General features: G+C 40.0%; 1 protein-coding gene across 1 annotated transcript in view; it reads right to left on the minus strand.

The window, feature by feature from the left end:
* Positions 1-4,803: 4,803 nt before the first annotated feature.
* The window catches only part of SINHCAF (SIN3-HDAC complex associated factor), a 32,225-nt gene continuing 22,450 nt past the window's right edge, over positions 4,804-14,578 (minus strand). The window contains exons 5-6 of the mRNA XM_032387466.1: positions 11,169-11,319; positions 4,804-6,883 (exon numbers count right to left, since the gene is read on the minus strand). Of these exons, the coding sequence (XP_032243357.1) occupies positions 6,724-6,883; positions 11,169-11,319 (311 nt within the window). The 3' untranslated portion in view covers positions 4,804-6,723. The remainder of the gene's footprint in view (positions 6,884-11,168; positions 11,320-14,578) is intronic.

Raw genomic sequence — 14,578 nt, forward strand, 5'->3', positions numbered from 1 at the left:
CTACTAAGAAAACCAGAAAAAGCCCAGGATATGGGACATTGTACAACTGACTGGGACACTTCAAAAAATTCAATGTCATAGGGGAGAAAAAGGCAGGGAGGACTATTCCAGATTAAAATGTATGCAAAAACCTTGATTAGATCCTACAAGAGGAAAAAGTTTTAAAGATTTTTATTTGAGAGAGAGAGAAGATGGGGGGGACAGGGGGCAAAGGGAGGGGAGAGAGAAAATCTCAAGCAAGACTCTGCACTGAGCAGAGCCCAACACAGGGCTTGATCCCAGGATCCTGAGATCATGATCTGAGCTGAAATCGAGTCAGACGCTTAACTGACTGAGCCACCCAGGTGCCTCGAGGAAAAGGTTTTAAAAGACATTTTGGGATAATAGGGCAAATTATCCCATACAGATTATATTAAATGTTATTGAGTCATTGTTAATTATTCAGGTGTGGCGGGTTGCCTGGGTGCTCAGTCGTTAAGCGTCTGCCTTCGGCTCAGGTCATGATCCCAGGGCCCTGGGATCGAGCCCACATCCAGTCTCCCTGCTCAGCAGGGAGCCTGCTTCTCCCTCTCCCTCTGCCTGCCGCTCCCCCTGCTTGCGGTCGTGCGCTCTCTGACAAATAAATAAAATCTTAAAAAAAAAAAATTTATCTCAGGTGTGGCAATGGCATTGTGGTTTTATGTAGAAAATCTTTATTCCAAGATGAATGCTCAAGTATCCAGGGATGAAGTACCATGTTGTCACAACTTACTTTCAAATGCTTCAGCAAAACAAATTAGATAAAGTACATGTGGTAAAATGTTAACAGTTGGTGGATCTAGGGAAAAGTTATTCTATTGTACTGCCCTTTCAACTTTAACTGTATTTTTAATTCTTGAAATTCATCGAGACCATTAGCATAGGGGTACCTGGGTGGCTCAGTCGGTCGGGCCCCTGCCTTCGACTCAAGTCATGATCTCCAGGTGCTGGGATCCAGCCCTGCATAGGACTCCCTGTTCGGCGGGGAATCTGCTTCTCCCTCTCCCTCTGCCCCTCCCCCTTCCCCACATGTGCTCTAAAATATTTTTTTAAAAAACAGACCGTTAGCATAAATTCAACTCTTCTATGAACTTCTGAAAATACAAAATTATAATCAATAAATATGTATTGTGCTATTTACGTAATAGTAATCACTGTGCTAGACTGTGGGAGCAATAGTGGTGAGAAAAATAGTTCCAGCTTTCATGGAACCTACTCAGCATGTAATTATGAGTGATGGGGGGGGTACGGTGGCTGCTCTGGAAGGCTTCCCCAAGTGGTACTGAGAGGAAACCTGAAGGGTGAGTAGGTGATGCCCAGCTAGGTGGTGGTGGGGTATTGGGTCAGGGGGACCAAACAGTATGTGTGAAGGCAATAAGAATGGAGTCGATCAATCTGGAAAGTGACAAGAGTATGTATTCCTGCTGCTTCCCAGTCTCCCACCCTTTCTACATAGCTGGTCTCCTGGTTCCATTAACCACTTCCTCCCTTCAACCTTTCAGACCTAAAGGTGGTAACAACACCCCAATACTACTAGTCCCAGTGTTACTGGGCCTCAGAACTGTATTCTCCCCTGGGATTTCCCCACACCCTGTGCACAGCTTTGTAAACTCCTTTTATTAAGCTTTCCTCAAATTACCCACTTTCAGTAAGTCATCTATTTCCTGCCAGCACCCTGACTGATAAAAAGCTCTGGAGATAGACTTGAGAGATGCCAGCATATTTTAGATAGTATCTGGGATGGTGGGAATGGAGATGGCCCAGGAAGAGGGCCAAAGATGACCCTGGCCAGTGAGCATCTGAGATAGGAAAGCCTAGAAGCTGCAGTGTTATCAGCCAAGAATATTTGAAGATACTATCCATAATATCAAGTGCTGTTGAGGGGCTGAATGAAAAAATTGAGGGCTCTGGAATTCCCCATGAGAAAGCCATCAGTGGTCCCTGGAGTGGTGGGGACAGAATCAACACTGGAGTGGATTATAAAGGTGGTTGGAGGCAAAGAATACACTTGTTACCTTAAAAAGGTAGGCGGGGAGGGACGGACATAATTGTTCAGGTTCCTATTTTAATCCTACCAATGACTTGCTGAATAATCTTGAGATTTTTGAGTCTTAATTTTTGATATTTAAAACCACTCTTTCTTGTAATTACAAAAAAGCAAAACAAAAACCCAGGGCAATGTTAAAGCTAATGTAAGCTGAGTATAGAGAACTGAAGTTCTAAAATGGAGCTAATTATTTCCCCCGCCCTTTCAAGCACTGAAACAAAGGACAGGCTTTGCCAAAATATTTTCAGTTCTCTAAACTACAAGATTAAGCTCTTTTACACTGAAGCCTGCAACTAAGTATGTCCAAGACCCCCTAACTCAACATACAATAACAAGCAGCTTCTAACCAGGGTGCAAGATATCTGAAACCCAAAGCATTCTCATGATCACAATGAGTAACCAAACTCCACAGCTCGAGAAATTGTTAGAACCCTCAGATCCCTTTCTTTGAGAACATAAGCCTGTGAAATTATCTATCTTTGATTCAATTTGGCTTTCTCCTCCCTTCCCAGTTCACTGAACATCACACAAAATTGATTGCCAGAGTACCACAATGCTAAATCTGGAGTATTAGGAAAAGTGTTACAGAAACGCTGAATCGAGAGGCTCCCTGGGCATCCATCCTTCAATGCGGTGCAAGCCATGAGCTCTGGCTACCTTCATTTATTTTTAGAATATCCAGTTGTTTCACTACACAAAAAGACAGTATATTAATAGGTACATCAAAATTAAGAAAACTTGATCAACTGATTTAAACTGAGTAAGTCATTCTCTCAGCAAGGGTAACATTTGCCTCTCATTTTCAGCCTTCAAAACAGAGCAAGGTAACCACCTCCAAACGCGGGTTAAGACAATACCACTGCTAGAGCAGGGAGGGGGCCAATTCAGTGAGGAAAGGCTTTGCAATCAGGAAAGTTGATTTCATTTAAGTTACAAAAGACCTCCTGGCACCTCCACTTACCTGTGAACAGGTTTTTGGTTGTTTCTTTTTAACTTCGCAGTTGTTTAAACAATGTTTAAAAGCGCCTGACCCACAGTAGGGGAGCTTTTTTTTTTTTTAACTTGCTACAGAAAGCACTTGTAATGTAGGGCAAAGAGGCCCAATTTCAAGTGATTCAGTCAGAAAAGAAAATGAGGTGCTGTGGCAGACAACACTCCAAGATGTCCCTCAAGAGCCCCACACCCTAGCACGGGGTGTTCATTGTGTAATCCTCATTTGAATGTGGGCAGGACCTGAGGAGACGGACTTGCTAGCAAACTGGCTCTGGAGACCTGCCGGCATGATGCAGGAAGCAGCCACCTCAGAACCACCCAGGGGCCCTACAGCCAGGTGAGGAATCTGGGCCCTCCATCCTAAAGCCACAGGAAATGATTTCTGCCAATAATCTGAGCTTAACTTCGGGTTAACTTGGTAACTTCACAGTAACTGGATTAGGTGTTGGCAACTCATCTGGACTATCCCAAACCAAATTTAAACCCTAACCTATGGAGCGCCTGGGTGGTTCAGATGGTTAGGCGTCTGCCTTCGGCTGGGGTTGTGATCTCAGGGTCCTGGGATCGAGGCCCATGTTGGGTTCCCATCTCAGCGGTGAGTCTTCTCTCCCTCGCCCTCTGCCCCTCCCCCTCCGCTTGTGCGCTCTCTCTCAAATGAATAAAATCTTAAAAAAAAAAAAAAAGCCCTAGCTGTAGCATAGAAAGTTTGGCCCACAGGATCCACCTTTCCCAACTAATAATCTACTTTTAAAACTTTGATATGGTGGCACTTGGGTGGCTCAAGTCAGTTGAGTGTCTGCCTTCAGCTTCGTGACCTCAGGATCCTGGGATGGAGTCCCGGGGCCCCGTGTAGGGTTCCCTGCTTAGCAGCAGTCTGCTGCTCTCTCCGCCCACCCCCCACCTGCGCCTGTGCTCTCTAAAATAAATCTTAAAAAAAAAAAAAAACCCACAGGGGCACCTGGGTGGCTCAGTCGTTAAGCATCTGCCTTTGGCTCGGGTCAGGATCCCAGGGTCCTGAGATCGAGCTCCACATCGGGCTCCCTGCTCAGTGGGAAGCCTGCTTCTCCCTCTCCCACTCCCTCTGCTTGTGTTCCCTCTCTCACTGTGTCTCTGTCAAATAAATAAAATCTTTAAAAAAAAAAAAACCCACAAAACTTTGATATGGATTACACCCCTTTAGATTCCTCATAATTCTATGAAGTAATTTTGTTAAGTAAATTATTACTTTACAGAAGTTTGGAGGCTCACAAAGGCCAAGTGACTCAAATGGCTAATAAAGGGGCAGAGCCAGAAATTAGAGACCACGTCTGACTCCAATGCCAAAATCCACCTTTCCCTATAACCAGTTTTTATAATTTCTTTAAAGTCTCAATGATGATTCCCATTATGCCAATAGACAGTAACAATAAAATCACATCATAGACATTAAAACACCAGAGACATTTTAAAAAAATAATAAAAATAAAAAACAGAAGAGCAGAAAAGAAAAAAGAAAAAAAGAAATCAACTAACCAACCACTGGAGAAAGTTTGTCCTTCATTATTAAAATCATTTTATCTACTAAGGTTAGTTACTGGGCATGTCTGTTAAAACGTCTTTTATTTTAAAGTATTTCTCAGTAAGGAGGACTTTTTTCCTTCATGGCCTATTATAAAACTTAGGGAGTTAAACTGAGTATCTGTGAAGGCCAAAAATGTTAGTTATTCTTACCTAAGAACACCTTTTAAACAAAGCCACAGAACAGCTTCTTTTATTTTCTAGTAAGACTAAATTTATTCAATACCCTAAGTAAAAGTTTTGATTATAAACAGTATAAAAAGTACAAAACAGATTTGTAGATTTCTAATATATTAATACAAAGTGCATGACTACATACAGTACATCCTACAGGCAAAGAGGTGGAGGGGGAAAAAGAAGACTGTGGTTGAGGTCTAGTAATAAATAAATAAATACAGAAGTAGAGATGATCCATATTATAGTATATTCTACCACCAATACTGTAGCCAAAATGTACAAAAAAAAAACCAAAAAACCATTTCAAAATTACGGGAGGAAGATGGTAATGGCTGGGACTCTTGGAACACACCTCAAAGGCTGTGGGAGAGCCAACCCAACTCACTGCGTAGTCTGTGCATATGGTGGCTTGTAGTTTGTGCCATAAGAAATATAAAATTTTAAGTTTAGATTAAGAACTATAAAACTATAGGGTGCCCATAGAAAGTGGCTCACTCCTTGTTATTTATACTATCCAATTTTAAAAATCCAGTTTTAAAAATAAGCACTGAGTCATGTTACTGTAAGGTAGGCAAATGATCCTCCCTTATTATGAAAAGTCTGAACTGGTGATATGTTCTTCCTGAATGTTTAGAAAAGAGGCAATGAGAGTACTTTGGTTTGGGTTCAAGTAAAAGGCTTTCAAATGAAGATTTTAGAACTGAAGAGCTCTGTGTTCAGGATTTATCATCTAATATCTCAAGGTTCACAAAGCCTGACCATAAGAAGCCAAACCTAAACCAACCCACTCAGCATTAACACACACCTCTCTTCTTTTAGTAGAATTTTACTTTAATAGAGTGAAAAGAAACCCAAAACCCTAATAGATTAAAACAAGTCAAACAACCACTCTACACAGATAAAACCTTCACAAAGGTCAACTGAAGTAATCCAGAGCTAAAACTGAATTGTGCAGATTTTCAATGAAGTCACCAGTCATGTAACACAAACAAAAGTCAATTATTTACACACTAGGCAAGCCCTCTAAGAAATGTGCCCCAAGAAGCATTAACCTTTGTTTATTTGTGTATGCCATCCTGAAGACTTGCACATTTTTTCAGATAATTTAACCTTCTTAATAGAATGTGATCTCTACCATGTGGTAATGCTTTGGTACTATTCATTTAGGATTGCTCATCCTAAAATTTGACATTTCCCCAGAGGAGCTTCGATTCTGCTTTAGAAGTTTCAATATAGATTAAAATCTTTATCAAATATCAATATGGAGGGAGGTGACACAGGATGCAACATATACAGTCAAGTTACCTCTCTGTGTATTGAGAAATTACTCCTTCAAGGTATTTGCACCAGAGAGCTTAGTCTGTCCTGCTTCATATTCAGTAGTACAGGTTTGAATCATCAGAACCTTGGCAAGACCTTATTATTGCAAAATTATTAACAACTACCTCTAGGGGCAAGTCCATGTTACTGAGTTATGACAAATTTATTATCATGAAGGAAAACAAGTATAGCCAGCCATCTTAAAAAAATGCCCCAACCACTGCTTCTCAATATAGAAAGACTAAAACTACATACGTTTATCATACAACAAATCCCATCTCTGTCCCCTGAAATTCCCCTAGTTTCATTCATTAGAAGGGGATTAAAAAAAAAAAAAAGACTTAAAGAGCACTTTACAGCAGCATTCAGCTTTCCTATGAAATACTCAGCATCTTAAATATTATGTACACTTCTTTTTTTCTTTTAGTAAGCTAGACACTGGCTTCAGAGTTTGTGGAACTGGAGGAGAAATAACCACCCATTCAAAACTATTCTAGAAATTGTCTTTTGGCAGAATAGCAGGTATCAGAGTTAAAAATAAGAGGGTTTTGTTGCTTTGTTTTCTTTGCAAAATTTAAATCGTTTTTGTTCCCCTTCTCCCTAAACCTCAGTCACCACTCCTGAGTGGAGATGGGCAGAGGCTCTGGGCCCTGCTCCTCCGGCTTCTCAGCAGCTGTTTTCTTATTGCTGCAGCAAGGCTTGAAGAGATGCGTGTCAATGAGGACTTCCCCAAAACGGCCTTTATAGATAATCCCGCAACATATTTTCTGTCTAAAAGAAAAAAAATGGGAAACAGATTAATAAGGTAGAAAACTAGTAATACAAGAAAACAAAGGGGGGAAAAAATCTACATCCTTATAACTAAGTACCACATGAGCAAGCATTCCAAATGAAAGGCTCCTAGAGAGATCCCCAATTAGCTAAATTATGGGAATTACCCAGGTCCCTTAAATCTCACACTGGAATCTTATCAAATATTAAGGGGGGCAGGAGTCATTCTGAGAGACAGCAGTTTCAGAAGCTGCTCCTAACATTGTAAACTGTTTCTTCTAAAAATCACCGACTCTTGGAAAAAAACAAAACAAAACAAAACCCACCATCATAAACAGGCTGATACAACTGGTAAATATATATACAATCAAATATACATAAAGGCATAAAAAATGACAGTACAACAAAACATCCATGGATCACATACTCTACGGGGAAAAAAAAAAATCATTTTTTATGAAGTACCCTTGTATGCCCTTCTCCAATCCCACCCTACCCCATCTCATTCTCTCCTCCTTAATTTTAAGCCTATCACTACTTTTTTTCTTTACACTTCATAGTTTTACCACATCTGCATCTCAACAGATACTGCTCAGTTATCTCCTATTTAAAAGAAACACATATATGGAATCATACTCTATACTGCAATTTTTTTGCTCAACATTGAGGTTCATAGCTATTGTTAGGCAGAGCCTTTATTTCATTTTATGTATAGAATTGTACCACATAAATATACATTCATCCACTGTCCTTTTCCTGGGGCAACTTCCACTACTACAAATATGCTATACACACATCAATGCATGCTTAAACGTTTTCTAGGTTATGGTGCTGGGATACAGAAATGGAAACATGTTCATGTTTACTCGAAAACGCCAATTATTTATCAATGTGGTTCCCCTGTATTCCTATTTACTAAAGGTTTTAAGTTTTGAAGAAACATTCAAATTTATCAAACATCTTCAAAATACTGCTAAGATGGTAGGCATTTTTTCCCCTCCTTTACAAACTGTCAATGTGGCAAATTTCTATCAGCTGATTTTTAATGTTTAAACCAATCTTATATCCCTAGAATAAATCTAATCTGGTCATGATACACTCTTTTGGTATCGAAGTTATGTTAGCCTCATAGAATGTTTGGAGCCTACGGCTCTCTTTTACTCATCATCTGAAAAAGCCAATGCAAGATCAGAATCATTTGTTTCTAGAATGTTTGGTAGAACTTGCCTAAATGGGTCTGGGGTTTTTGGAGGCAAGACTTTGACGAATGCATCAACTTTTTATACTATACAGGTTTTCTATTTTTTTTCTATTTTTTCTTGAGACAACTTAGGTAAACTTTCCTACTAATGTATCCACTTCACCTATATGTTCAATTTATTGGCATACAGTTGTTTATAATGTGTGTCTTTTAAATTTGTTTTATTTATAGCTAAATCTCCCTTTCGTTATCCAAGATGCTTATCTGTATTATCTCTTTTTTCTTTATCTGCTTCATCTCTAGTGGTTTTTTTGGTCAGGTGTTTTTCAAGATCTAACTTGTTTCTTTACTGATCCTATTCGCTGCATACTGGTTTTCTACTCCCATTTGTTTCTACTCATATCTTTTTTTTTTTTAAGATTTTATTTATTTATTTGACAGAGAGAGGCAGCGAGAGAGGGAACACAAGCAGGGGGAGTGGGAGAGGGAGAAGCAGGCTTCCCGTGGAGCAGGGAGCCCGATGTGGGGCTCGATCCCAGGACCCTGGGATCATGACCTGAGCCTAAGGCAGACGCTTAACGACTGAGCCACCCAGGCGCCCCTCTACTCATATCTTTAAGACCTCCTTGCTTTCATTTTTCTTTGTATTGGGCTTCATTAATCTTTAAATTGGACACATATATCACTTCATTTACTTTTAGTCTTTCTTTTCTAAGCATTAAAGGCATTAACTTGGGGCGCCTGAGTGGCTGAGTTGGTTAAGCGTCTGTCTTCAGCTCAGGTCATGACCTCAGGGTCCCATGATGGAGACCCACATCGGGCTCCCTGCTCAGTAGGAAGCCTACTTCTCCCTCTTCCGCTCCCCTCTGCTTATGCATCCCCCTGCTGGTGCACGTGCTCCGTGCTCTCTTTTGCGCACACTGTCAAATAAATGAATGAATGAATGAATGAATGAATGCATTAACTCTTCCTCCAACTCTTTGAAACTTCGTATCATTTGTTCTGATTCGTGGTATTTTTCAGTTATTCTTTAGTTATAAAGGTTTTCTCATTTATATTATACTTTCTTCTTTGGACTCATGGTTTCTTAATTTACAAATATATAGAAGTTTTCTATTTCCATCTTGTTTTGCTAGGTATATTTAGGTATATTTTTAAATATTCTGCCCTGCCCTTCTCAACTCTGGAGGTTTTCACTCTTTTTTTTTATTCTTCTAGTGGTGACATAGTTAATCTAGTCCCAAAGTTATTCAATATATTTATTCTCAACAATGCAAAGGATGTTAGGATACCTTAACTCTTCTCACTATTACTGCCTAGACTTATGTTACTGTCTTGTAATTCGCTTTTTTTTTTTTTTACTCCCACAACTATTGTTATTTCAAACAGTCAGTGTTTGTTTAAATTCACCTAAATGTTTGCTACTTTGTTTAACTATCCTCAGAATTTTAATCTAGGATCTCTTTTTCTGCCTGTAGAACTTTGTTATTTAGGGTCAGCTTGGCAGCAAATTCTCAAATTTTTTTCCCCAGTCAAAAAGTCTTATACCCTTGTTCATGAAAGATTTTTTTTTTAGTTTATTTATTTATTTTAAGTAATCTCTACACCCAACGTGGGGCTCAAACACAATCTCATGATCAAGAGTCACATGCTCTTCCAACTGAGCCAGCCAGGCGCCCCAAAGGATACTTTTGCTACATATATATAATTCTAGGTTGAGAATTTCTATCTCTTGGTCCATTGAAAGTATTAATCTATTGTTTTTTGGCTTCCTTTGTTCATGCTGAGAACTCAGCTTTGTATGTTTGTTGTTCCTTTGAAAATAATGTCTTGGGCGCCTGGGTGGCTCAGTCGGTGAAGCGTCTGCCTTCGGCTCAGGTCATGATCCCAGGGTCCTGTGATCGAGTCCCGCATGGGGCTCCCTGCTCAGCAGAGAGTTCACTTCTACCTCTCTGTCTGCCCCTCTCTCCCTCCCCCTCCCCTCTGCTCGTGCATGCTCCCATGTACACGCTCTCTTTCTCAAAAAAGTAAATTAAAAAAAACAATTAAAAAAAGGGGGGGCGCCTGGGTGGCTCAGTCAGTAAGCGGCTGCCTTTGGCTCAGGTCATGGTCCCAGGGTCCTGGGATCGAGCCCCACATCAGGCTCCCTGCTCGGCAGGAAGCCTGCTTCTCCCTCTCCCACTCCCCCTGCTTGTGTTCCCTCTCTGTGTCTTTCTCTGTCAAATAAATAAAATCTTTAAAAATAATAATAATAATAATAATGTCTTTATTTTCCCACTGCTTAAAGATCTATCTTGTCTTTCATGTTCCACAGTTTCACCGTAACAAGTCATCTATGGGTGAATTTTCTCTACCATAAGATAAATGCTTATTATCTCACTTTTGTTAGTTTTCCCCAAATCTGTGAAAAAGAAAACCCTTAATCACTTTCTCTTTGAATATTCTCTTTCTTGGTCTATTCTCTTTTTTGACTTTGGGGGCCCCACATTCATTTAGCATTTTGGCCTTTGATTATTCCTTTTTAATTTACTCACCTATCAATGCTATTTTTAAAGACTTAAAAATATGTATTTCGGGCGCCTGGGTGGCTCAGTTGGTTAAGCGACTGCCTTCGGCTCAGGTCATGATCCCGGAGTCCCTGGATCGAGTCCCACATCGGGCTCCCTGCTCGGCGGGGAGTCTGCTTCTCCCTCTGACCCTCCCCCCTCTCATGCTCTCTGTCTCTCATTCTCTCTCTCTCAAATAAATAAATAAAATCTTTAAAAAAAAAAATAAAAAAATAAAAATAAAAAAAAATATGTATTTCTACCTTTTACTTTTTTCAGTGAGAGAACTGGTCAGAATACCTAGTCTACTCCATTATAGGAAATTTAGGTTCCCTAACATGATTTTTATTTTACATCAATTTTAATAGGAAAAGCACACAAAATCCCAACTCTCAGCTCAATTCTTGCTTAATCCACCTCCAACCATGTGTGCTACCAGCTGTTTGCCAAATGCCATTTAATTGCTAAGGAAGTGGGAAACCATTGCCTGTAATTAAGAAGGTTTGCTGGTTAGAGAGATATTTTCTGTTGCTTTTACCTTTTCCAGTATGTGAGATCTAAAAAGGAAAAAACTGGCGTTCTGTTAGAGCCAGAGGCCATCTCTGTATCTGAGCCATCATCTGACTGGTTACTGTAACAAGGAGACTGAGCTGGGGAGGCACTTGAGGTGGTACTGTGAGCATCAGAATCTGTAATAAGGAGAAAAAAGGTATAATTTCATTATTATATGCAACTAAGGCTCAGCATAAAAAACTGTGAATGAATTAGTAAAAGGATTTATTTTCTATTCACTACTTGTATTTGAAGACATTTGTACTAAAGTGTTTCTAAAAGAAAATGAGGACATAAGCTTCCAGGAAGATAAGAATAGACATACTTTTTCCCCATTCCTCCTACTACTACTAAATAAGTACAACTAAAAACCCTGGATATTACATATAAAACAATCCTAAAGACTCTAAAAGTTGGCAACAATTAGAGAGCTTGACCCAAGGAAAGACACGGTGGTGAGTTCCCTAGTTTTTATGGGTTTTCTTTTTGCCTCATAAATCCCAGTCTTGGAGCTACAGAAGCCAGCAACCCAGAAATGCCAAATGGGTATAGATCCAAAAAAAAAAAAAGTGCCAACAAAACCCTGCTCTCTCAACAAAAGGCCAGGAACAAACTGGTAGCCTAAAAAGACAGCAAACTTTTATTAGACAATAATCACTCTACTCAAGCACCATAAAAAAAAAAAAAAGGACCCAGCCCCACCCACCCCAGCATAGGCCAAGTGGGGAGCCTAAGATTTCCATCCTTGTAAGATTGGTATGAAACCCTCAACAACTCCACCAGGGTGTCAAGAGGAAGCCTGCTGAAGAGTCAGCCTTTCATCATGGCCCACCAGGAATGAGTACCCCCACCATGTGGGAGCTTTAACTCCCACCCCCATCCCATAGCAATGAGGCGCTCCTCCCACCTCAGGTGTCAGTGGAGGTTGAGGGGGGAACCTGACTTTTAACACCTCTGCTACAGGGGTGTCCAAAAAACCCAGTAAAATCAAAGGTTTAAATAAGATCCATAGCATAATTTTTAAATGTCCAGGTTTCGATTTTTTATTTAAATTCAATTTAATTAACATATACAGTATTATTAGTTTCAGAGATAGAGTTCAGTGATTCATCAGTTGCATATAACACCCAGTGCTCATTACTTCAAGTGCCCTCCTTAATCCCCATCGCCCAGTTACCTCATCCCCCCACACAACCCCCCTCCTGCAATCCTCAGTTTGTTTCCTACAGTTAACAGTCTCTTAATGGTTTGTCTCCCTTTCTATTTTCATCTGATTTTATTTTTCCTTCCCTTCCCCTATGTTCTCTGTTTTGTTTCTTAAATTCCACAGGTTTCAATATAAAAAAATGCCTCAGGGGTGCCTGGGTGGCTCTGCCGGTTAAAGGCCCGACTCTTGATTTCGGCTCAGGTCTTTGATCTCAGGGCCTGCAGGTTTGGGCCCCACTTTGGACTCCACACTGGGCACGGAGACGACTTTAAAAAAAAAAAGAGGCGTACCTGGGTGGCTCAACTGGTTAAATGTCTAACTCTTCATTTCAGCTCACGGTCATGATTTCAGGGTCCTGGGATCAAGCCCCATCTAGAGCTCTGCTCAGCAGGCAGTCTGCTTGAGGATTTCTCTACCTCTGTCCTTCCCTCCCCCCACCTTGCACTCTCTCTCAAATAAGTCAATCTTAAAAAAAAAAAAAAATCCCTCATAGGGGCACCTATGGTAGAGCTCAGTTGGTAGAGCATTTGACTCTTGATCTTGGGGTCATGAGTTCGAGTTCCACACCCAGGGCAGAGTTTACATACATACATACATAAAAGAAAAATTTAAAAAAAACCCATATCCAGAACCAAGATCTGAAAGAAAAGGTAAGCAGATGTTAGCACCAAGATGACAGAGATGTTAGAATTAACGGACCAAGATTTTAACAGAACTATGACAAAAATGCTCCAGTGAGCCATCATGAACATGACTGAAACAAATAAGAGTCTCCATGAATATATCTCAGTTTAAAAAATAAAAGCTACAAAGAACCAAGTGGAACTGATATTTGAACTGGGAAAAAAAGAAAAAAACCAATAAATGAAATAAAAAGCTCAGTGGATGTGCTTAACAGCAGAATGGAGGGAACAGAGGAAATAATCAATGAACTGGAAGAAAGAACAACAAAAATTACCCAACCCGAACACCACAGAGAAAACAACTGAATAGAGACTTAGAGACCTCTGGGACTATAACAAAAAAAAATCTGCAGTTGTGCCACTGCAGTCCTGGAAAGAGAGAGAGGGTGGAGGCAAAAATGTACTCAAAGAAATAGAATGGCTGAGAACTCGCCAAATTTGGCAAGAGACATAAACCGATATATTCAAGAAGCTGAGCAAACCCCAAACAGGATATACTCAAAGAAATCAATACCAAGACACACCATTAACTAAATTTCTTAAAACTAAAGATAGAGGAAAAAAATCTTAGAAGCCACCAAAGAAAAAAACAATACCTTACCTATAAAGGAAAAACAGTAAGATTTTGATTTCAAATGGAATAAAGGCAATTCATCAGATACAAGCTAAACATGATTTAGTATTTTTGCCCTTAAAAGACAAGTCAAATTTACAAGCCAGAAAAGAAATGTTTTGGTTGATGGTCACCATGCTCTTAAGGCTTTCATGCTGCTATTTTCCAGTCACAACAATATCACAAGTAAGGGTCAAGCTTACCACACTCCCCCCTCCCAGGATAGGTGGATAGAGCAATCCTCAAAGAACCAATTATTTTTTTTAAAGATTTATTTATTTGAGAGCGAGCGAGCCCATGCAAGTGGGGGGAGGGGCGGGGGAAAGGGAGAAAGGGTCTCAAGCAGACTCCACACTGAGCATGGAGCCCAAATGGGGACTCCCATCTCCTGACCCTGAGAGATCACAACCCAAGAGTCTGACACATAACCCACTGCGCCACCCAGGTGCCCCCCAATGAGTATTTAGTAAGGACGTACCTATTACATATCAAACCCCATTTCATATGCTACATGGCAAGAAACAGACTAAAAAAAACCCTATGAAGAGAGCTTATAGTGTTTTGTATTAACAAAAGTTTACCTACAAAATCCTCAAGAATAGCAGGCTTTAAGAAATAAGTCTACTGGAATGTTTAAAAGACTTCCCCAACAATCAGAAGCAGCAGCAATCAGCTCGATGCTGGTTTTGAAGAAAACTCACTATCCTAGGAAGTGCTTAGTATCTAAGAAACAATTTTGAAGCTGCAGTTTATTAAACCATTTTCTACCTATAAAAATGGCAATTTCATATGGTTTAATCTAACACTTGGGATACTAGAATAAAACTAACTATGTAAGAATGCAGTAAGGAAGAAAATTCTCTTCTAGAATGCAGGCCTGGAAATTCTTCAAA

The sequence above is a fragment of the Phoca vitulina genome, unplaced genomic scaffold (genome assembly GCF_004348235.1).
Source record: "Phoca vitulina isolate PV1807 unplaced genomic scaffold, GSC_HSeal_1.0 scaffold49, whole genome shotgun sequence".
In the NCBI taxonomy this organism is placed as follows: domain Eukaryota; kingdom Metazoa; phylum Chordata; class Mammalia; order Carnivora; family Phocidae; genus Phoca; species Phoca vitulina.